This window comes from Myotis yumanensis, unplaced genomic scaffold (genome assembly GCF_028538775.1).
Source record: "Myotis yumanensis isolate MYYU_CA2020_CCGP unplaced genomic scaffold, mMyoYum1.0.hap1 SCAF_12, whole genome shotgun sequence".
Classification (NCBI taxonomy): Eukaryota; Metazoa; Chordata; class Mammalia; order Chiroptera; family Vespertilionidae; genus Myotis; species Myotis yumanensis.
This window is the reverse complement of record NW_027223763.1, coordinates 37282513-37305842: the sequence shown is the minus strand read 5'-3', so window position 1 is coordinate 37305842 and position 23330 is coordinate 37282513. Positions and strand designations below refer to the sequence as shown.

The following is a 23330-nucleotide window of genomic DNA, read 5'->3' as shown; positions in this document are numbered from 1 at the left end:
GGCCAGCCTGGCTGAGGGGCTGAGAGCCGTTTTCAGGCTGGCGGGTGACTGAAGCTCCCAACCGCTCCTTTTTTCTTTTTTCTTTTTTATTCTGGGCCAGCTTTAGCTCTCAGGCTGCTGAAAGTAGGTTTCTGGCCTTTGTTTACCTTCTGTATTTGATACAATGTTGCGGTCCGGCTGGCTGAAGCCCGGCTGACTAACGCAGGTTTCTGGGGTTTTGTTTAGCTTCTATATTTGCAACATAGTTGCTTAGAGTTGCAGCTGAGAGGCCGGCAAGTCAGGCGGGGAATGTTGGAGTTCGCCATCACTGGAGCAAGCAAGCCTCCCTGTTCGTTTCAGTGCATGGCTGCCGGCCGCCATCTTGGCTGGCAGTTAATTTGCATATCGCCCTGATTAGCCAATGGGAAGGGTAGCGGATGTACGGCTAATTACCATGTTTCTCTTTTATTAGATAGGATACTTAGCACCAGTGCCTGCCACATGGGTGTTTATTAAATATCTTGAATGAATGACTAGGGCAGTGAAAGAAGTCTACAGACAACAAAGCTACATATTTTCAAATAAATTACATATAAAAGAAATAAAAATCGAGCTTTGATTCCACACTCAAAAATCAACCTCTTTGTTGATCTATATTTCCTTTTTGAAGACAAAAAGTAAGAAAACTGAAAACCTTAGTCTGATACTGGAAGATATTATGAGTTTATTATGTATCCATTTAGACTTTTTTGCTATTCTCTTATACTAGTAATATGTACATTTTGGGTGTTTATTTCCTTCTTTTATATTTTTATTTAAAAAGGGTTACATTAAGCATAACAGTTTGCAAATTTTGTTTTTTTAAAAAAACATAATAATGTCATCATTCATGACTTCCCAGATTAGTACATACAGTTCTACTTCATTCTTAATTTCACCTGCATAGAATTCGGAAGAGTGGCTATACTACAATTTATTTCTTCAGTGATAGACATTTAGGTCATTTACAAGTTTTCACTCTTAAAAACAATGCAGTACAGACCCTAACTCACAATTAATGTGTGTGTGTGTGCGCGCATGCACACGTGCAAGTGTGCAGATTGCTTTGTAGCAGGCACTGTACCAGCGGGACCCTTCAGATATAATGGTGAAAGGATACTAACCTGCTCTCAGGGAGATCAGAGCTTGATGAGAAAGATTAACATTCTTCAAATAATCACATTAACAAATATATAATTACAAGTGGGATAAATGCTCAGAAATAAAGGAATGTGATTATACTCGAGCCATCTCATAAAAGAATCTGGAAGAATGGGGGGGTGGCTGCATGTGCAGGAGGAAACATGGCAGAAACACCAAAGTGAAAGACTATCTAGCTGGACCTCAGAGAATACTGGTGGAGAACAGTGCCTTTGCACACTTCAAAAATTTGTAAAAATATGTTTTTATTGATTTCAGAGGGAGAGGGAGAGAGAGAGGGAGGGAAGGAGAGAGAAACAGAGAGAGAGAGAGAGAGAGAAACATCAATGATGGGAGAGAATCATTGATCGGCTGCCTCCTGCACACCCCACACTGGGTATTGAGCCTGCAACCCGGCCATGTGCTCTGACTGGGAATTCAACTGTGACCTCCTGATTCATAGGTTGATGCTCAACCATTGAGCCACACTGGCCAGGCGCCTTTGCACACTTTTATGAGTGTTTCTGTCACATATTTATTTAACGAATATGTACTGAGCACATAGTACATGCAAGAACTGTGCTAGGTGCTGTTGATTTAGCAGGAACAAAAGCTTTCATTCAAAAGCAAATTCTGCAGAGAGGAACTGCTAGCTAAAAGAGAACATACAATTTAAATTGTGTCACATGCTCTCAAGCTGCCCACTTTGGGGTTTGTTCAGCCCTTCCAAGGCCCACTTGTTCAGGAGATTCCTCAAAGTGGATTTCTTGACTGAACTGCATTCCTTAGCTCAACATAGTTCCTTACTAGGCCAATCGGTGATCCTGGGGTGGCTGAGCTGTCGGGGGCCACGCGGACTATGCATTCTGACAGAACCATATGCACAAATACCACAGTCAAAAGATGCTTCTGACACTCATCAGGGGACATTAAAATGTTTTACTGTGGAAGAAGTTTATTGCTAAATGAGATTTGGGGCTTGGCAGGATATTTAAATTATTCATGTTCTCCCTGTTCTCCCTTATCATGGAAAATTGAGTGATGACTGGAATCCGCTACCCAGAAGGGCAGCTGATAACATCTCCCTGTGGTTAGAAGTGGGGTGCTCAGCCATTCTCAGCAATTCCTCTCAGGTTCACTCTTTCACTAATTCCCAATTTTTTGCACCTTAAGCAATTTTCCCCTTCATGTTTCTCACCATCCTAACATCCCTGCTTTACTCACTCCCCTCCTGCTCAGCAGATGATCCTGCCTACCATTTCGGAAGGAAGTGATGGGAACTTGAACTTCGACGATTCTCTTTTCACTTCCAACGGTTTCAAGCAATGGATAGCCTGTTTCTCCAAAACTTTTTTTTGTTATGTTCTCCCTATCGTCAACAGTTTCCCTCGTAAACAATGAATTTCACTGACCTACCCACACACCCAGGTCTAGTCTTATATTAAACAAATAAACAAAAAACTAAACAAAAAGAACTCGTCTGAATTTTGCTTCTGGATTCCCCCTCAGACTACCATTTCTCTCCCATCTCCCTTCCCCAGCCCTGTTTAGAGAAGCATCGATCAGATGCTCAAAACTTAGATGGAAGGCAGGGGAGGGTGGGGGTAAGGGGGAAAGATCAACCAAAGGACTTGTATGCATGCATATACACATAAGTGATGGATGTGGACAACAGGGGGTGAGGGTGAGGGCAGGATTGGGGGGATGAGGACACATTTGTAGTATCTTAATCAATAAGGGAGGGGGGGGGAATCATTCCCCAAGTGTTCCTCCTGCTTCTAGACCAGTGGTTCTCAACCTGTGGGTCTCGATCCCTTTGGCAGTCGAACGACCCTTTCACAGGAGTCGCCTAAGACCATCCTGCATATCAGATATTTACATTACAATTCATAACAGTAGCAACATTACAGTCATGAAGTAGCAACAACATAATTTTATGGTTGGGTCACAACATGAGGAACTGTATTTAAAGGGCCAGAAGGTTGAGAACCACTGTTCTAGACAGTGCCACGTGTCACACTGGCCTCACCTGTATTCTGAAAGCACAGTCTCCCTTCCCTCCTTCTCCTGCCCTGGGCTCTGGAAGGCCCTCAAGGCAGATGGAATCAATCTCAGGAGTGTGAAATTTGAGGGTCCTCACAATCTGGTTCCCTGGTACCTTTCCAGCTGTCAACCCACCACAAAACTTGCCTCACCTTGCTTTCCCGGGAACAGTTCTGTGCTTTCTTATTCTGTGCCTTTGCTCCACCTTCCCCCACTCCCATTCATCTGTCAGAACCCTCCCCAGTTTTCAGGGTCCAGCGCCAATCTCACCGCTGGTCTCCTCCTCTGCAGGCAGGGCTGCTCTCCCTTCCGCTTCACTCTCTTAGTAGCTGGCACATGGCTGTGTCCCTCCCAGGACACCACACTCCCTCTAATACCTTACTCACCTCTGTATTCCTCACACAGCTGTCCCCAAAAATTCTAATTTGAATCCATCTTCCCTGTACTTTTTACAATTTCAGCCCAATTACCTAGCTTTTCTGAATTCAGTTTCTTTATTAGTAAATTAACAATGCTCACCTTTTAGGATTAAATTTAAATTTATTATAGTCCACTGGGTAAAGCAAAATGCAACTTTCAGAATTTTCTTATACCTAAAGCACACTCCAAATACATGAAAATATATCTTATTTGTTTTCTACTTGCTGTCATCACAATTAATTTCCAAATAATGTAATTTATAATTTGCCTTAGGAAAAAAATATTTTCTTCTTACACTTGTGGTATATCTCCAAGTTTCACCAAGCATGCTTTCAATAATATTATTTTGGCTATTAGCATTAGCATCCCACTTCATTAAAAATCTCAGCCTCATTGCTGAATTCCACAATGAAACTTTGCTGTGCAAAGTTGCAAGGAATACCTGAACAGGTTATGACAGTACCAGATGGTATACTTGGTCTGACATCTGCTAAAACGTTTACGTTTACTTTGAAATTGTAAGAAAAGAAGAAAGAAAGAAAGAAAGAGAGAGAGAGAGAGAGAGAGAGAGAGAGAGAGAGAGAGAGAGAAAGAAAGAAAGAAAGAAAGAAAGAAAGAAAGAAAGAAAGAAAGAAAGAAAGAAAGAAAGAAAGAAGTGAGAATGCTAAAAATAATAAAGGACAGGAGATCTAAATTGATTTTAAAAATCAATAATCCACAAAATGTTAGCAATAATGCATTCTGATTTCAGGCTTAAGAACAGGGTTTATGAAATCTAAACTGGGGTAGGAAAATGAATTCCAATTTGTTTCTGGACAAAACAGGATATGTTTGAAAGGAGACTGTGAAATTTCCCCCAGCTTTGTCCTTGGTGGCACGAGAGAGTACAAGCACTGCTCACCAGCCAGCTGGCGTCCTAAACTGTGAGCCACAGTAACTGAGTTAACTTATTTCAAAGCCCTGCTTTACTTCACATACCACCTCAACATGCCATCTTGGAGTTTTGGCTTTAATAATTTTGCAATTTGGCCCAGGCCTCAGCATCATGCCCAGTTCATAACCATAGGAGGACGTAAAATTCATAGCTGTCGCTGATCTCCAGGCAGACATCACAGTCTGTTAGCTGAAGAAATGGTGTGAGCAAGGCCAGGAAGGAATGAGCATCAGGCTGGTCAGGACAGGGGCTAGAAGGTGTCATGGATAGTGTGGGTCAGAGGTCATAAGGAGAGAGGTCAACTCAGGGTGGCAAGGTCAGGCACTTATGAATGAGGAGACTGGACATAAAAGATTCAGGTCTGAGGAACCCAGGGTCTGACTCCACCTAAGTGGGCTTGGTCACAGACACAGGACTCCGGCAGCAAGCATGGAGCAGGCTCACGGTGGCCTGACAAAAGCCAGGTGTTAGGTTCATCGCGAGATGTCACATACCCACTTTGCAACCCTGAATACTATTTCACCCCGCAAAGCCTCCGTTTCCTTACTTATGGAAGGAAGAGAGTAGCAGCAGCGTGTGAGGAATAAAATGGGACACTGAGATGTCCTAGGACATCTGGTACCTGGTGGGGACAAATAGCTGGCTAAGAGTGGAGCTCTCATTAAATGTTAATTCCCTTCTCTTTCCCCGGGGACTAGGACGACTTCCCCTCAGGCTCGGTCTGGATTATAGGGGGGGCAAGTGATCCACCTGGGAGAAGCAGGGATGGGAAGCAAAATAATTTCTGAAACTGGCTTTTCTAGTCCAAACCTATCATTAAAGCACAAGTAACTATACCTTATTTTTAAAGGAGAAAACACAAAATTGTTCAAAAGTGAACTGTCATTTCTCCAATGGCAGCTCCCGGCCATAATTCTTGTAGGAGGTCACATAAAAATCAGTGCCTATTTCCTCACACCTAACAGCCAGGCTACATGGACCTTCCATGTTTCAGGGAAACACGAAGACAAAACAAAAAGTCCCATCAAATCGTTTTGAAACTGAAGGCAAAATGTAAATGCCCTGACAAGAAGAGTGATGGGGTGGCTTTTGACTTCCTACATCTATTTGGATAACTGGGCAAGCCAGGTCAGACTTGCTGGCGGAAGACAGAGCCACGTCCTCTCCCCTGCTAGGTTGAACATTTGCTGGAGTGAGCCCATAGAAGATTAATGATACATCCAGCTTCCGCTGGGACAGAAAGTCTCTCTTTTACATTTTGGCATACTTTTGCTCTTAGTTTAGTAAATAGCTGACTGCAGTGACCACAAATAATCAATTTCCAGAGCATAAAGGGATCTGGATAATGAAGCTGATGGAAGTTTACACTTGCTTATGCTTTAAGAACAAGGTTCATAAAATAATTAGTGCTTAGGTCAAATAATTAGCAAGTCTTTTCAGGTGACCCAAATAGCAGTTGGTGTGGTGTAGGCTAACGTTCTTTTACATTTCTTTGACTCAGAATGCTGAAACACACCAACATGTTGGAAAATGATGCAAACCCGTTCTGCTTTCTTGCATCAATTGTTCAGAACAATGTGATAGGGTCTCCAAGGAAGAAGCTAGACTCCACACAGGGTCATTAAAAAAAAAAAAAGACACACAAAGAAAGATACACACAACGCAACTGTAAGGAAATGAAATGCAAACTTAATCAAATATACAGTAGTGAGATAATGTCAATAGGAAATTTTTTAGTTTGCCTGTAGTATTCTATTACTCAACTAAAGAAAACAAATCTCCTTCCTAACATGATTTATCATAAAAATGCTGCACATATTTGTTTTCTCTATGTTCAAAAGTTAGGAATGGACCTTATTTCAAGTATGCATTCTCTACTACCAGGAAATAAAATGTGATCAGATATTAAGGATGACGAATCCAAAAGTTCCTCATTCATTTAAAATAGAACTAATAATGAGTTATCGCATATATTTATAACAGTACTATTAAGAATTTTATGATGATCTATATTGCTATTATAACAATACATTGACAAGTAGAAAAACACTTCTATGGTTATTACTATTGTTATAATAATCCATTAAAATCAGAGCTATGCTACCTTCCTCAAGGCAGACCAAGACCTGCCTGCTCAAGTGTCTGTGGGATAGCTGGGCTTGGGTATCTGCCAGGTAATTAAGCTCCCCAGGTGATTTCAGGCCTTACCAATGTCTGAGAACCACTGCCTCAAACTCAGGGGAAATCTTTTCAGGCCTAGAGAATGAAAGGGGATGAACCATCAAAAGTCCTTTTTAGAATGGGCAGTGTGACCATACTATTTCCTATCTGTCTGAAAACTGCATGAGGTAACTGCACAGGGTCACTGGGTATAGACTTGCTTAATATTGCCAAAGATTGATGATGTAACTTGGGAGAGATTTCAAACTGAACGCTTCAGATGTGAATGTCATTCAATACCCCTTCTGCATTCAGAAAATTTCTGTCCAAATGATTCTTGAAAGAGTCCTCATATATGAACTATTATACTTGTCCATCCTAAACAAGGGGGTGCTATGATGAGCTACATCTGAGAATAAGCACAAAACACCAGCCAGGGATTAAACACATATCTGGCCTCAACCTTACTGTCACCTACAGTGACATTTGTTCATCACAACTCACTTTTCTTTTCTTTTCTTTTTTTTTAATATATTTTATTGGTTTTTTTACAGAGAGGAAGGGAGAGGGATAGAGTGTTAGAAACATCGATGAGAGAGAAACATCGATCAGCTGCCTCCTGCACACTCCCCACTGGGGATGTGCCTGCAACCAAGGTACATGCCCTTGACTGGAATCGAACCTGGGACCCTTTAGTCCGCAGGCCGACGCTCTTTCCGCTGAGTTAAACCGGTTAGGGCACAACTCACTTTTCAAATGAAATAACCAATGCAAGTGATCCTACCTGACATATAATTAATATTGCCCAAAAATTGTAACAGCCCCATCTAATGACCCAATTTTAAAATGACCCAATTTCTGGAATGAATCTAGAAGAATGTTTATGGCCAAACAATTATGAAAAGAACAACATTGCCTGGCCGGGATGGCTCAGTAGTTGAGCATTAACCCATGAACCAAGAGTCACCATTTTGCCCAGGTTGCAGACTTGATCCCCAGTAGGGGGCGTGCAGGATGCAAGAGGCAGCTGATCAATGTTTCTCTCTCATTGATGTATCTCTCTCTACTCCTCTCTCTAAAATCAATAAAAACATATTTTCAAAAAGAACATATTTTCTTAAAAAAAAATAAACTAAAGCATTACTTTCACCTATTAAAGTGAAGACTTAAAACATTAATAAAACAAGGATATGATAAAAACAAGCATACTCAGCCCCTATACTGTATGTGATATAGTATGATCTTTCAGGATGGCAATTTAGCAATCTTTATTAAAATCCTTAAAAGTATGTATACATTTTAACCCAGCAAGTCCATTTCTAGGAATTTATCCAATAAGGATGTTCATTACAGCACAAGTGAGAAAGCAAATTAGAAATAAAGTATTATATATCCAATAAAAAGTCAGTATTTATATACAGGTCCACAGTCCCTTATCTATAATCTGACATTGCAAAAGTTCTAAGAACTGAAAGATTTTTATTTTGTATTTCATTTAACTTCATTCATTGTCATCCATGACCAGCTGTAAGGCTAATTACAATAATTTGTCCCACTAATTGCAAATATTAATATATTTAGCTGCTGAAATGTCAACAGTGAACCTATATGTATATGTACATAGTTAAATCTTAGTGTGTTTATGTATCATAATGCTCACAGTGGCTTTCTCACATGGTAAAATTACAAGTGAATTTTACTTTCCTCCTTTGCTTTTAATGTTGCCTGAATTTTCTTTTTACAATGAACACATTTGTTTTTATATTTATAAAAACCAATATAGTTCCATTTGGAAAAAGAGAAAAAAAAAATCAAATGTTTGTCCTTATGAAAACACCCAATCAAATAAATATTATACCTTAATTTCACATATTATAGCTATGTGTGTATTATAGTACTTAGCCAAGTAATTTTTCTAATGAATAAGGTTTCCCATCACTTTCTTGATTTGTGACTAAGTGTATCATAGAACTGTGTGATTACATCTTTATAGGCATCTAGATCAAGACCCGGTGGCAGACCAAGAGTACAGAAGCGGCTCGGACACCTCCCCTGACTCCCAAAAAAGACCATTCCAACAGTGCCAGATGCATCACTACATGCACCACCCAGAATGACAGGAAGGAGGACAAAGAAAGGGAAATTACAAAAAGGAAAAAAGAATATATATACCTTCATGTCAAAATCTTTGTCTTGACTGCAGATTAAACAAGCAAACAATTTTGTTGAGTAACCTTGCCCCTCCAAAAAACCTGCAAGGTCCTATAAGCAAAGCACATGTTTTAAACTTCCTCTGGCCTGAAGAAAAATGAAAAAATGCTAAGGGTGTTGTTGGTTTAATTAAATTGGACATTAAACAAATAACCACGTTTTCAATCAAAAATAAAAGGAAGAAATAAAAAAGTATACAGTTAGGAAACAGAAGTCAAATAAATAATTGTTTAAAATTAAGAGCTTACAAGGCTCACAATAGTAATAGTATCACAAAGCTCCCTTTGGTTATATTTCAATTCATTTGTTCTACAATATTTACTGCACCCAACCGGGGATCAGGCACTGTACTGGATACAAGTACAGAGCAGTGAGCAGAGCAGTCTTCCTGTGGCCCTGGCAGAAGCTGGAGTAGCCGCACAGAACTCCACATACTCTTTCTCATAAGGAAATTAAACTGTATGTGTCCTGGTGTCAAAGGTGTTTATGGAGCCAAGTGCATGAATTGCCTTTTGGGAGTTATTAAGCCCAACTCTGGTTTTAAAATCCAGCCCCATAAACTTACAAGCTGAGTGAATTGGGAAGCACGTTTTAAACATTTTTCATCTGTGAAACTAGAGCACTACTCCCTACACCTCATACTTTTGAGCATATTAAACACCTGGCAATGCATCAGGCCCAGAAGCACTGGGCAAAGGTTATTTCTCTCCCCTTTCCTACTCCGCCCCTTTCCGTTTCCTCACTGGAGTGGCTGCCCTCTCTAAGCTGCAAACAGCCTGGAATCAAGACAGCAAGATACACTGACTATCGGAATTCTCGAGGCTCCTTAGTCTCAGGTGTAACAAGGACCCATGAACCCCTCCTATTTACTTCCCCACAATCACTTACATTCCAGACCAGCTATCTTAGGTCCTGTTAGAGGACAGGCCACTGCCTTTGGGAAACCACTGGTGTACCTGATACTGGGAACTCATTTCTCATTTTTGAGTCATAGCCTCTTCAATACCTTTAAACAACCAACAATTTCTCCTTCACACATTCTGCACTTTACCCAAAGGCCCATGCACTTCTCCTGACCCAGCACTTTCTTGGAAGAATTCACAACAACCATTTAGTAGATTCTTACTATATGGATGTTATCATCGTAAAAGTTTTAGATAGTCTCTCTATGTTCTCTCATTAATGCCCATGTCAACTATATGGAGGGGGTACCATATAGCCCTGTGAAGGTCAAAATTCCTAAAACTCTGACAGCACTGTTAACACCAAATTTTCTATTACAACCTGGAATACAGGATCAAGGTCAACTGAAGAATAACAGAATCCAAAATATTTTCACACCCAACTTTAGTGAGGGTTTGATTGCAATGCACTTATATAACTAAATAGCTACACACTCTTAACTCCCTTTGTCATGGCAGAGCCTACTAATAGACAGTAAAAAATGGCTTATAAAGGTCAAAAGAGGGAAGACTAGCCTAGTCGTCAAGAATGCACAAAAGCGATCACCTAACTAACTGAACTCCCACCACAGAATCATTCACTGACTGCTCACCACCTCCTAGACATGCCAATGTCTACTACTGTCACTACATCCTCCTTTTAGCTCAAAACTGTTAGAGTTTTTACCACAGAGGATGTGTGTACATCGAAAGAAGCATATAACCTACCAACCAATCTACTACTGCTGCTCATCTCAGCAGAGATACCAAATTTCTTGATATACGCCAGCAATGCCACTCCTCTAAGTCACTTCTCATATTAAACAATATGAGACTGTAATAAGATGAATAACCACCTCACAAAATAGTGGTGGTAATGACAGAAAGGCATCATCATAGCAAATTCACTTTAAGAAACATAAAATCAGGAAAATGTGTTCAAAGTATAAGTTTACAACGTATCAGCCAAAGTTAGTAATCATAGCTTTTAATGAAATACTTTTTTATCCCTTGAAAGATAGGTGTCCTTATATAACAGGACACAAAAATGTCATAATTTTTTTAAGGACATTTGCTTGCTGATATTTTTATTTGCATACACACACATATTCATAAAGATCGTGATTATATTAATAATATCCTATTTAAAAGCCCAATTATGTAGCAAGTATAATTGATTTAGGGCAAAACAATGTAGTGGAGAATAAGAGTACAGTACATTAGAAACAATAAGATTTTAGGCATTGATACACATGACTTAGATAAGCAAAACTGTTGATTTGCCAAATATAAAGCAAGCCCTACCGTAAATGTCTACAAAAGCAGAAAGTAAGCCCGGGACTGAATTTACTTCCTCAATGGGGTGAGAATGAAAAGGAAAAGTGCTAGCATTTCTCATACCCTTACTAGATCGCTTCAGACTTCATTAGGCATTCACTTTCCTTGGCTCCAACAAATACATTCTGCCTCTTTAATTGAAAGTAGATGTACCGGTTTAAAATTAAGGGGAAAATCATGCATTACTTGGTTTAAAAGAAAAAAGAAAGTATTTATGTGAAGCTCTGCCAGGAGTTAACTAAGAACAGCCAAATGACCAGATTCACAACTTCCTACTAAAATGTGTTAAACTATGCCACATGTATTTTATATGCTGGCTGTCAGTCCTGGACATCCAAGGTCTGAGCAGCTGAAAGGGATTTAGAAGGAAATTGCTTAAGCAGCGTTCTCTCATGTGTTTAGACAAATCAGTAATGTTCCTTAGAGCACTTTTTAAAAAACAGCCAAACTGCTTTATGCTGACTAGCACATAAAAGATACTTTCGCTCATTTATTTAACAGAGTGGAACTATGTGCCAAATACTGTGCTAATTTAAATAATTAAAGCCCTATCTCTGTCCTCAAGTGTTAATTTTCTTCCTTTCATCCAACTGTAACCAATGTGAATTAGCTGAAGACACAGACAGACACATGGGATGAATTACTTTCAGATGAGACGGGCTGCAAAGCGGACTAGAGAAGTAAGCTAGGGAAACATTATCTGAAGACAGTCATTATATGTGTACAATGTGGTGAGGATGCTGGTCTTCCATCAGCTTCATCCCCACATATATAAGCAGTGTCCAACAGTCATTTCTAATGCACAAGACAACAATCACACACGAGTGTGTGTGCATATATATATATGGAAACATACATCTATAGTTCTGCCTGTGCTTAATAACCCTACTGCACCTAAATGAGTTGCTACCCAATATCCTCATTGAAACATAAATGCATAAAAAAAATTACATAATAGGAATAAAATACTGTTAACAAAAGGGCAAAACCAGCTTGCATTGCCTTTTTACCTGACTACAGCCCTCACATTGAGCCTCACTAGATGATCTATTTCCACAGCAGCTGGAGACCACAAAACAAATTTACAAACCCAAGTGAGCCTGTTCAGTTCTTCTAATATCCTATGGATAGTGACGAGATGAAACCAGAAGGGATTCTGGTGCCAAATCAGCCAGATTTGGGTGGTGAAGAGCAATGTTAACCTAAAAAGGAGGTAGGGGAAGAGAACTTGGTAGAAGCCCATTGTACCATAATCCAGCTCCCACTCTTGTTAGAGGAAATGCTGAAGTGAGAAGGAACATGACCCCACTGAATAATGACAAAACCACACAGCAGTTCCATCACCCTTTGTAAATAAAGTAACTGATAATAAAAATGTCATTGTTAATCTAGGAAAATTAGAAGTCCTTGTACGGAGGTAGGCTGAATAAAGAAATAAACAAAGGCCCTAAGGAAGGGAAGATGTTTGCATTATGGAGAACAATTATATTATTTGGTAAAATATATGGACTTAATACTGATGATGTGTGTGCTCTCCAGCATATAAAAATTACCCCACACCAGAAGAGAAAAGAATGCAGCCTTAGCCTATTGCTGAAGTCTTTCTTGGCTTCAGAGTCTCCTCGGATAAAACTGAACTCAAGATGCTCATTCTGCATCAATAATAGCATGCCTCAGGATTATAGATTAATTTTAGCCAAGAAAAAGGGATAAAAAAAATCTCATATTCATTGTCTATTTTTACATGGCTGTCATGGATATAAAATGAATAAAGAACTGCAATGGAACCTGGATAGATGGAGGAGGAGAAGCAAATGTGGCTATGAAGTATTTAAAAGATAATAAAAGAGAAAGGAAAGTATTCAACTGGACTTTGACAGTTGATATAGGTACTAGCTTATCAGTGGGGATTCAGCTCCCAATAAAAGTCCTCAGAGAAAGTGGTAAACCAACCTCAGCAAAAAAGGTAGTGGACAGATCAAGTCAGTCATAAAAAGTCTCTAGATTGCTTTAGACTACTCATTAGGGGGGGAAAAACTCTCAAAATTTACAGAATTGGGAGTAGAAAGTTTCCCTGTGAAAAAGGGCAGGCTGTCTTTGGTGGCCAGTAGCCAACAATGCAATTAAAATATCACTAACAATGCCCACAAAACTTGCATCTGATTTTTTTTAACTGACTATATTGAGGTGACATTGTTTAATAAGATTATTTAGGTTTCAGGGGTACAAGTCTATAACACATCATCTGTATATTGTACTGTGTGTACACCACCCAAGTCAAGTCTTATTCTATCACCATGTATCCTCCCATTACCCTCTCTTACCTCCCCACCTGCCCCTTTTCCTCTGGTATTCACCATCTTGTATCTGATTTTGAACTTTAAACACTGCTTTAAAAAAAAGGCTACAGAAACGTAAATATTATAATTACTATGGGATTTAGATACAAAGAAAGAAAAATCTCCATTGGGCTAGAGGCCATTATCAAAATGAATCTTTTTACTGCCTTTTTTTTTTTAATGTGTAAGGGCTCTGGAATGGACAAAGTTTAAAAAAGGTAGGAGCTTTAAATTATAACAAAATACCTTTAACTGTTAGAGTTGTGGAATCAAAGAATCAGCACGCAAAAAATAGTGTGGGGAAAGATTCAGAGGTTGTCTAGTCCATCTTTTATTTCAACAAAATTTCCTTAAAGAATTTCACATGTTAAAAATACATTCTATTTTTTAACACAACCAGAAAAGGAGATTTCTCTACCTCCCTTGGTATCCCATTTCAATGACTGTCACTCAGAGGAAAGTTTTCCTTAAAAATCTCCTAAATCTGGTCACGCTATTTAAATTATTTCCTGTTTGTTTTATTTTTAATAAAAATGGAAAGTTAACAGCATTCATTTTCTCCAGAATTGTCTCCATGATGACAATTCATTTTACAAGAACTTCCAAACTCCTTATTAATCATTTGTAAAACATGTTCATATACATTATATATTTAACACTTGAAACAACCCTATTATGATTATCATCTGTCCCATTTTACAGATGAGGAAGTTCAGGCTTAGAGAGTTAAGAAATTTAGGTTTAGGGAGGAGATGTGCCAATCCCAAGGTAACTCAGTTATGCAGTGCTTGGGCCCAAACTCAGCTCATTTCATATGTAACTGTTACTAAATCACGAACCCATCAACCTCCTCCAGCTCCCCAAGCCCAGAATAAGCAAGCAGTTGTACTTTGGGACTTAGCAAATGCTGAGCAAAACTGAACAGTTTACTTCTACAGAGAATCCACATGCCAATTTATTTTCTAAACTGACAGTGTGATTTTGCAGTGGATAATTATGGTTTGTGCCAGCATCATCCCCCTTCTACTAACTGAACCGCATTTTCCTCAGAGGCTGTCAATCAAATTGCCCAGGCTTGCCCAGCCCAATCAGGCAAGTTTTCCTGGGAATTTGTATCTTGAGTGGAGTGAAAGAGGATTAAAAAGGGTCAGAGTTCATCTGTCTCTCAGATGAGTTCCTCAAACCTGCCCTGGTTTCCCAGAGCTAGTCCTCTGGTTTCTCCTCCTAGTCCCCCAAGTTCTGCTTCAGTTAGCCAGTGCTGGCTTCTGTTGCGTGCGAGCAGAGAACCTTAATTGAGACAACTCTTCAGAGGAATAGATTGAAACATATACTGATTAACTTCTGCTTTTAGTATGTGCTTAGTATGTAAGTGAGAAATATTAAAATCAAATCAGGCTCTTGGCATTCTGTAAACTAAGAAAATTCCCTCATGGTGAAAAGAGTAGTAGAAAATTCCCTCATGGTGAAAAAGGTAGTACAGAAGTTACTTGTTCATCTTATCAAATACAGGAATAAGTTGGCAAATTCTCCAAGATCTCGGCTACATTTTTCTTTTGAAAAATGGCTTCTGAGATCTTGGATTTCTCGGGAAGTAGAGAAAATTCAGAAAGCTGTAACTGTGTTTAACAACGTTCTTCCCCTGTGACAAGTCCTTTCTTAGAAGGGTTCACAGAGGACAGCAGGTACTGTAGCAACCTGTCCTCCTGGCCTTTGGACCAAGAGAAAAAGGACACACGGTGTGGAGCCTGCGCACTGCTGGTCGGGAGTCGAAGGCAGCGGCAGCCTAGGTGCCACATAAGCTGTGGTCATGAGTCCAAAAGTGGAAACTAGAACAGAAGAGGTGACGTTGTCCACCCAACATGAGCAGGTCTCCTTGAAGAAGCACTGCATCAGATGCTTTTCTCTTTCTGGCACTGGCAAAGGGAGCTGCAGCCTGTCGATACTTTGAAATTGGCATAAGAATACCTTGATTTCACAGTTCACAGAAAGCATGAGGCGACAATAAAGGGACACCAGGATCTGTATCTGGAGTAATCCACTCCATGAACAAAAACTCCTACCACATTTGCAGCATGTTGTGGAGGAGAGACAAATTAGAAAAACAGTTAATCTGCAATCTGATTGGGAAAACAAGGCACACGCATGTGCAAAGGATCAGGCAATGCAGGAAGCATGCCAACTGCCAGGTACAGACAGAAAGTACATAAAAATCCAGGGGCAGAACCTAATGAGCTGCTCCTTCCCCATGTAGACCTTCCAGCCAGGTAAGCTCAGAAATTGTTCATCTCTTCCTTTTTATTAAGAGCTGATTTCAGTAGCAAAGCAAAGAATAATAATAAAAAAAAGTACACCTATATAAGAAAATAAAAATGTAATAGGAATGAAAATTCTCCCTTTTGGAAAGTAAGGAATGATGCAGTAATCTCGCAGTCCAATGCCTTCCGCCTAGTGGAGCCTTAAATGTAACTTTTGATTTGACTAAGCAACAAATACTTAATCCCTTTCAACATCAGCTATCAACAGTTGTGTTTAGGGAAATGGCAAAGTACCATTGTGGAAGAAACAAACCCTAGTTCACAGTGAAGTCCCTCACATGGGCTGAGTCCAAGCAGCTCACCTATAAACATTTGTTTGGCAAAGAAAGTCCAAGGACAGGATAGTGGGGTGGGATTACTTAGTGCTATGGGGGGGGGGGGGGGGGGGGTAGCCACTGGACAGTACCCCCCCATCCCTCCCACTCCCCCCTACCCCCACCAAACCAGAGGGACACTTGATTCAATCTAGTAACACACAGGAGCAAAATAAACTCCAATATTCTGGTGTGCATTCCATAACCAGAACCATTTCCACAGAAAAAAAAAAAAACTCAAGTAGTTTTCCAGTTTAAGAATAGGCCATATCATTTGTAAGTTATGCTTTGCCTTATAAAATATGTGAACTCGGAAGCAAAGCATAAAGTTAGGCTGGACAATCCTAGAAAGTCTTTATTTTTATTTCTGCTACTAACACAGATTATGGCCAATGTGGCAGGTGGTGCAAAGAAGCTTTTTAAAAAATGAAATGGTTATTTATTTTATAGCTTTAATGTCACAAAATAATATAAATCACAATGCACTGCTTCCCAGTAATTGCTAATAAAACGCACATTAAATCCTTTAAACTATTTATAAGATATAAAGCATATCATATTGTAACCAAAAACTTCTGTAGAAAATTCTAATGAAAACATAAAGTGTTATTCTTAAATAAGTATCATGAACACGAGAAACTAAAACTCAGATTTCTTAGTCTGGATTCAAAACCTTTCACAAACATATCCTATACCATACTTTGGTTCTTATTTTCCAATTCTCCTCTAGAAGAATTCTGCTCAAGGAGTGCACATTCCTTTTCTGCACATTCACTTCAGCCATCTTCTTCTCCTGTGGGCCCCTCCCTCAGCAATTCCCTTGCCTCTTCCTGAATTGTGAATTTCTGCCTATTTCTGACAGCACACTGCATCTCTTCTCTTACGCAGATCAACAATTTTGACAGCTATTTGTTTATCTGAATAATCATCTCAACCACACTGGAAGCAGAAAAGGAGATTTCCAGTTGTGGAAGCTTACAAATGATTTAGCTATTCATAAAACAAGGAATGTTTTGAGCCTCTACTGTGTATAAGACACAATGCCAGGGACAATGAAGAATACCAAGATAAAACTGGCATATACTTATTTTCAAGGAGCTTAGTTGAGTCTAGTCAGGAAATCAGATCAATACCAAATTGCCATAAATAATACAAGCTAGACAATTATAAATACTCCACTAGAGGCTCTGCTAAAGGAGGGTGGGATTACTTAGTGCTGTGGGAGGGGGGAGTAGAGAACTCTAGGAGGAAGCTGCAGTTGGGTGGAACAGGAAGGAGAGAACATAATTCCTGAACAAGTATTAACAAAGTCAAGGAGTGGGCAGAGCTCAGGAAGTTAATGGATGAAGCAAGGGGAGTGTGATACGTTAGAATACAGATGCTGTAGTGAAGATGGAACAAATGTGAAAATAACTTACATTATGATTTAAAAGGGATTAAACATATTAAAGAATGTTTAATTCAGAAGTCAGCACACACTAATGTCACTTTTTTAGAAAGTGTGTTAAGTAACCAAGAGACATGGTAAGATTTCACGGGATAATTATGATATTTGAGAAAAATATTAACATAATTTTTAGGATACTGATTTCTAACTGAATGATATTCAACACAGTAAAGGCTACTTAACTAGAATTGACACAAAGAGCTCAAATAATACACACTGTTAAGTATTCTTCAATGGGTTACATGAAGAAGGCATAAATTCCACTCCACTTTCTACTTCTACGTGACTGTACAATAAATGATCTTTATATGAAAATCTAACATCATGGCAAGGTCCTAAAGGATTCTCTGGAGCATCCAAGAAAGAAGGGTTTTTTTGGTATAATTTATGGGACTATGATAAGGTGTAAATTGGTAACATGTATCTGTTGCCACACATCAATCACACCACACATGTGATAACTCAGCCAACATTCATCAGGTCACCAATTATAGTTTGGAAAAGTCACTGGCATTAAGAAAATTTCCTTCAACAGAACTGTCTCACAACTGCAACAAAACTAGCATGTTGCCTGCTTCAGAAATGCATTATATGAGATTTCGTTAGTGGTGGTGGTAAGGAGTGGGGGAACCCTGATCCTTTTAAATTGTTATTTAGATATGCAGGCAGTCTCATCTGGTTCAGGTGCCCCAGTCCCAGGCCCACAAAGCTGCCCAGATCCTTTCACTATTGAGAACAGCAGCAGGAAGGATCATTTGTGAGGGTCTCTGTTATTTGTGGAGAGACTTTCTTGTTGCCATAAAAAAAAAGTGTGAGGATATCATTAGACAAGAAACAGTCCGTTAATTTCAAGGAACCACCCAAAAAACAGAAATGTCTGATTTCAAGATGATCCATATAGTTAGAAACTTCAAGATGGTAACAGAAGTGAAGGTATACAAAATTGCTTTATTTCACCGATAATTCATTTTTATGAATTAAATCTAGTTATGAGTCACACTGGGCATGCCAACTCCTTGCTATTACCTATTGGTCCTGGTATATGGAAATATCCTCAAGAGCAGATTATCAAGAATACTGAGAGAATGGAAGTTCTGATTGAAGACACTAAAACTGTTGGTGTAAATGTAGTGTTTGTCAAAAGAGATGAGATTTTACCAGCTTACTGTAAGATAAAAGCCCTAAGGAATAAGACTGTGTACGTCACTGGAAGCACTGATTCACAGAATGGAAGAAAACAGACTGTAAAGCATTCCTACAAATTCCAAATAGACTTCCCTTCCCTTGGGCTGGGGGCCTCTGCACAGATGTCCTCCCTGGTGTAACCGCAGGCAGCTGACAGCTTTTCGAGGGGCAACGGCAGTGTCACTCACACCTGGAGCCACCACAGCAGACACACCCACCTTGTTTGGAATCATGTATCTATAATATCTGGAGGGTGAGCAATGACAGCATTTATTTTCACCCAAATATAAACTTGGTTTTCTATTTCAATTAAGAGCTAATGCTAGATATTGGAAAAGTTTGTTTTCTAAAAAGCTGCAAATTTCTATTTCTTTTTCCTAACCCTTTGTCAAATGATTCTAGAAGTTTCCATGTCTTTAACACTATTGCAGAGGAACATGTTTGAAAGGTTATTGGAAGTGATAGATGGACCTATTTTGAAATAAAATTAAGCCTATGGTATTACTGAAAGGAAGTCACAAAATTAAACCATACAAAATGGCCATAAGCTAATTTCATTCTTTTTTCAAGGAAGCACAAAGAGTGGGAGGTTGAAGCAAGACACCTCTTCTCTGAATTCTCTCACTTTGGTCAGTTTGTCTTGAACTGCCAAACTGTCTTCTCAATGGAATGTGTGCCCCTACATTTTAAACCTCCACATATTTATCGTCGAACATCCAAATAAGCCTTTCATTGATATTGCTAAGAACACAACTCTAATTTTTTATAGATGTGACTTTAAAGATTTAGGGAAAAAATATCTTAAAACAACTATTAAACTATTAAAAGACCCAATTAGATGAGACAAAAAAAATGTACATTTCAAAAGCCCATCAGGCATCCCAGAAGCGAATGGCCTGGCCAGTGGTTCCCATGGGCAGCACGCCTACCTTATTGTGCTCGTACTTGTAGGGGATCTTGAGCGTGTCCATGGCTCTGATCATAGCCTGCATGGCCGTGAAGATGTTCTGATACACCAGCTTGGTGAAGCCCCTTTTGTCTTCATCAGAGTATCCGGACCCGTGGATGATTCTCATCTGCTTGATGAACGTACTCTTGCCACTCTCTCCAGTCCCTGAAAGATATAAACAACAGAAGCTCATCAGACCATGATACCTCCCCACAGTCTCCCAGACACTAAACCAGAAATGCCTGCTGGGACTTGACATTCCCCAACCGCCTGCTCAGAGGAACATCACAGGAGAGCAGAGCGGCATCACGGGGTGGACATGCTACCCATGGTGAACACTTAGCCAAATCTGAGAATGAGAGTTCATTTCAGAGGCAGAGGAGCTTAAAAAACAACAACTGTCACCCCATCGGAGGCCACTCAGCATGAATTTTGATAGTGATTTATAACCATGTATCTTCTAAGAAATACAATGAAAACAGCATCTTTTGAACAGAATAAACACTTGATAAAGCTCTTCCCCAGGGGATAGCTGAACAGCTTCCAGGAGGCTGTTTGCTTGGGCCAGGATTTGGGCTTGGAAATGACAATGCTCTTACACAAAAGCTGCTCAGAGGGTGACAAGAGAAAAATGCCTAATCTTTTCTAGACACTTTTTCTTATTTGAAAACGGGGCGTATAGAGAGCACAGTAAACAGATAGGAATGAAGATTTTTCTGGGCAGCAAATATACTGATTTCAGGGGGCGGGGGCACTGAGTATAATTCCAACCATGAATATTGAGGGGAGGGGAGTATCCAACAAGTAGCATCTCTAATGGAAATAAAGCTGTGAAATTGTTTCTCATGATCAATCAACATGTTATAGAAAGGAATTGGTACCTTTACTTTCCCAAGCAATACAAAGGATGTAGGGGAGAAAAACTAGATTGCTTCTTTGTGTATTATCCCCATCGCAGAGGCTTGTTCTGAGAGCCCAACTAAAGACATAACCATGAAATCAGAATCTCTGCCGTTTTCCCCCCACAACAATAATAAGAAATCTTCATGTGTAAGGTTATTGGTATGAGAAGAAAAGGAAAGAGAATCAGGTAACAAGGCCTCCCTCCTGGCTATCCAAGAAGTTTTTGTATACCCATCCTCCAAAAACAAAATAAAAAAAACAAGAGAGTAGATGAAGCACAAACTACCTTGCTAGTGTTTCACTTACATCATGCAAGAGCAGTCTACGCATGGCAACTCTCTGGGCCTAGTCACTAAGCCCCTGGGCAGCACACTAATGCAGTCTCCTAAGAATGTGGGATCAGTCAATGAATGGGAAGGAATTAAGAGGTTACGAAAAAAGAATCCAAAAATCAACTCCAAAATAAGATAATTTCCTGTTGCCCCAGACACACCCAGAGTCCCTCTCTTCATTTCCTCTTCTTGCTTGGTGCCCTAGGAGGCAGACCAGCAAGGATTTCACAACATCTCTCTTGTCCTCAGTCTTCCACTTGGATTTAGTCCATGGGAGACACCAGGAGGAGACCAGGGAATAGGAGAATGAGAATGGGGCATTTATTCCCCCAGCTCCCTCCCTGTAAGAGCACCACAGGTATGCTGTGTCCCCTCCAAGAGGCCCCAGCCCCAGCTGGGTGGCCCTCTCCATGTTCTTGTACCTACACCCTCCCCTTGCCCAGCTATTGTGGGGCCCTGGTTACTGCACCAACCCTCACTGGTTATCTACCTGGCCCACGCCTTTATAAAGAGCCCCTGTACAAAACTCTCTTTAGTCACCCAGCTGGAGCAGCCATATGTCTTCTGCTGGGACCTGAGTGGTACAATACCAAAAGGAAAGACGAAGCAGCTTAATAAGAAGGAGCGGGAAGGCAAGGAAACGGAGGGTACCCTCTTCTTCCTCTGCCCTTTTTCAATAAATCTTATTTATAAAGCACTTGCTTCTAGTTATACTCTTAACATTCTTCTGTTTGTTTGTTTATGTTGGGGGGGGGGGTATTTTGTTCATTTTTTTATTTATTTCAGAGAGAAGAAGGTAGAGGGAGAGACAGAAACATCAATGATGAGAGAGAATCATCAATCAGCTGCCTCCTGCACCCACTCTACTGGGGATAGAGCCTGCAACCACAGCATGTGCCCCACTAGGAATTGAACCGTGATCTCCTGGTTCATGGGTTGATGCTCAACCACTGAGCCACACCAGCTGGGCGCTTAACACTCTTCTGAAGGGCAATCACAGTGGAGAAATGATAGACCCCAAATAAGAATCCAGACTCCTGACTCTCCCCCAAAGTACTGATAAATCCAGTACCTGTCCCCCAGAACATGCATGTGTACTCTCCTTCTTTTCACCCCTCTGTCTATGTCCAATCTCCAATGTAGACAGGGGCAACAGTGGTCTCCTTCTCCTGAATATCCCCTCTCTTGTAAAGGAAACTGAAAGCAATTTGTGTTCAATCCTTTATGTTTTTGTCAAGCACTCTGAAATACACGGTCATTTTATCCTCTCAGAAATCTGTAAGGTTGATGTGTTTATTATCCTTATCCCATGCAAAGGAAAAGGCCTTGAAGAGGCGAGGCATCATGGCTGAGATGACATGGCTCGTAGCGACCAGCATGAGGGCTCAAACCCAGCCTTCAGTTGCCTAGTTTGGGTTTGTCACTACAGTTGACCCTTGAACAACATTGGTTTGAACTGCACAGGTCCAATTATAAGGGAGCAGTTCAAACCCCCGTTGTTCAAAAGTCAGCTGCATGGTTGGGAGTCTGCTTATGTGGAGGGGAAGCTGTAGTTCTGCGTGGAAGGTCAGCACCCTTAAACACCCAAGTTATTCAAGGGCCAACTGTTCACAGCTGCCACAATTCAGGATAATTAACTTCTACTGCCTCTTTGACTATACCTCACTTTTATCCATGTAAACTAATTTTGAATTTCTGAATACTACTTTATTAATGGGGATCCATTTTGAATCTTGGTGCCATATTTCAATTGACTGGCCATTCCTCCCAGGTAAATTTCACTCATGAAGTTAATGTTCACACTTTGATTTAATTATATAAATGCAGCAAATTCAAAGTGAAGCCGAAGCTTCACTTAGAAGAAAATCTGTGTTACCCAAATGTTGTAGGCAGAATGATAAAAGTAGTCAACTAAAATAGTTGGATTTAATCCAAAAGACAGTATATGAACTAAACTATCAACCAAGCAAAAACCTCAGCTTCTTTGTTCTGCAAAGAGTTTTGGCATGGAAACAAATGACTTGTTCCTAGCAAATGTATAACCCAAAGAGTGTGTACTTCTCCTATTTTTATAGACTTATACAATATTCTCAGGGGTCTGAAATGGGCATTTTAACAATCTACTCAGGATTAGTATGAAGAAAATATTTGGTACAATAAAAAGCCCCAGCTATTAACAAATTATATAAAATTATGTTATTTTCTAAGGCCACATGAAAGTATAATGAGAGACTTCACAATTACTTAACTCCAAATGAAAGAAAGCCAACTTCCCCACCAGTAGACTGCTTCATGAATGCAGTGGTGGCTAATCTCTTTTCACAGCACAGGGCACAAATAA

At 39.9% G+C, this 23330-nt stretch overlaps 1 protein-coding gene across 1 annotated transcript in view; it reads right to left on the bottom strand.

Moving 5' to 3' along the window:
* LOC139021168 (guanine nucleotide-binding protein G(q) subunit alpha) overlaps positions 1 to 23330 on the bottom strand; it is a 262086-nt gene that overhangs the window by 149489 nt on the left and 89267 nt on the right. The window contains exon 2 of the mRNA XM_070431461.1: positions 19735 to 19919. Coding sequence (XP_070287562.1) covers positions 19735 to 19919 — 185 coding nt within the window. The remainder of the gene's footprint in view (positions 1 to 19734; positions 19920 to 23330) is intronic.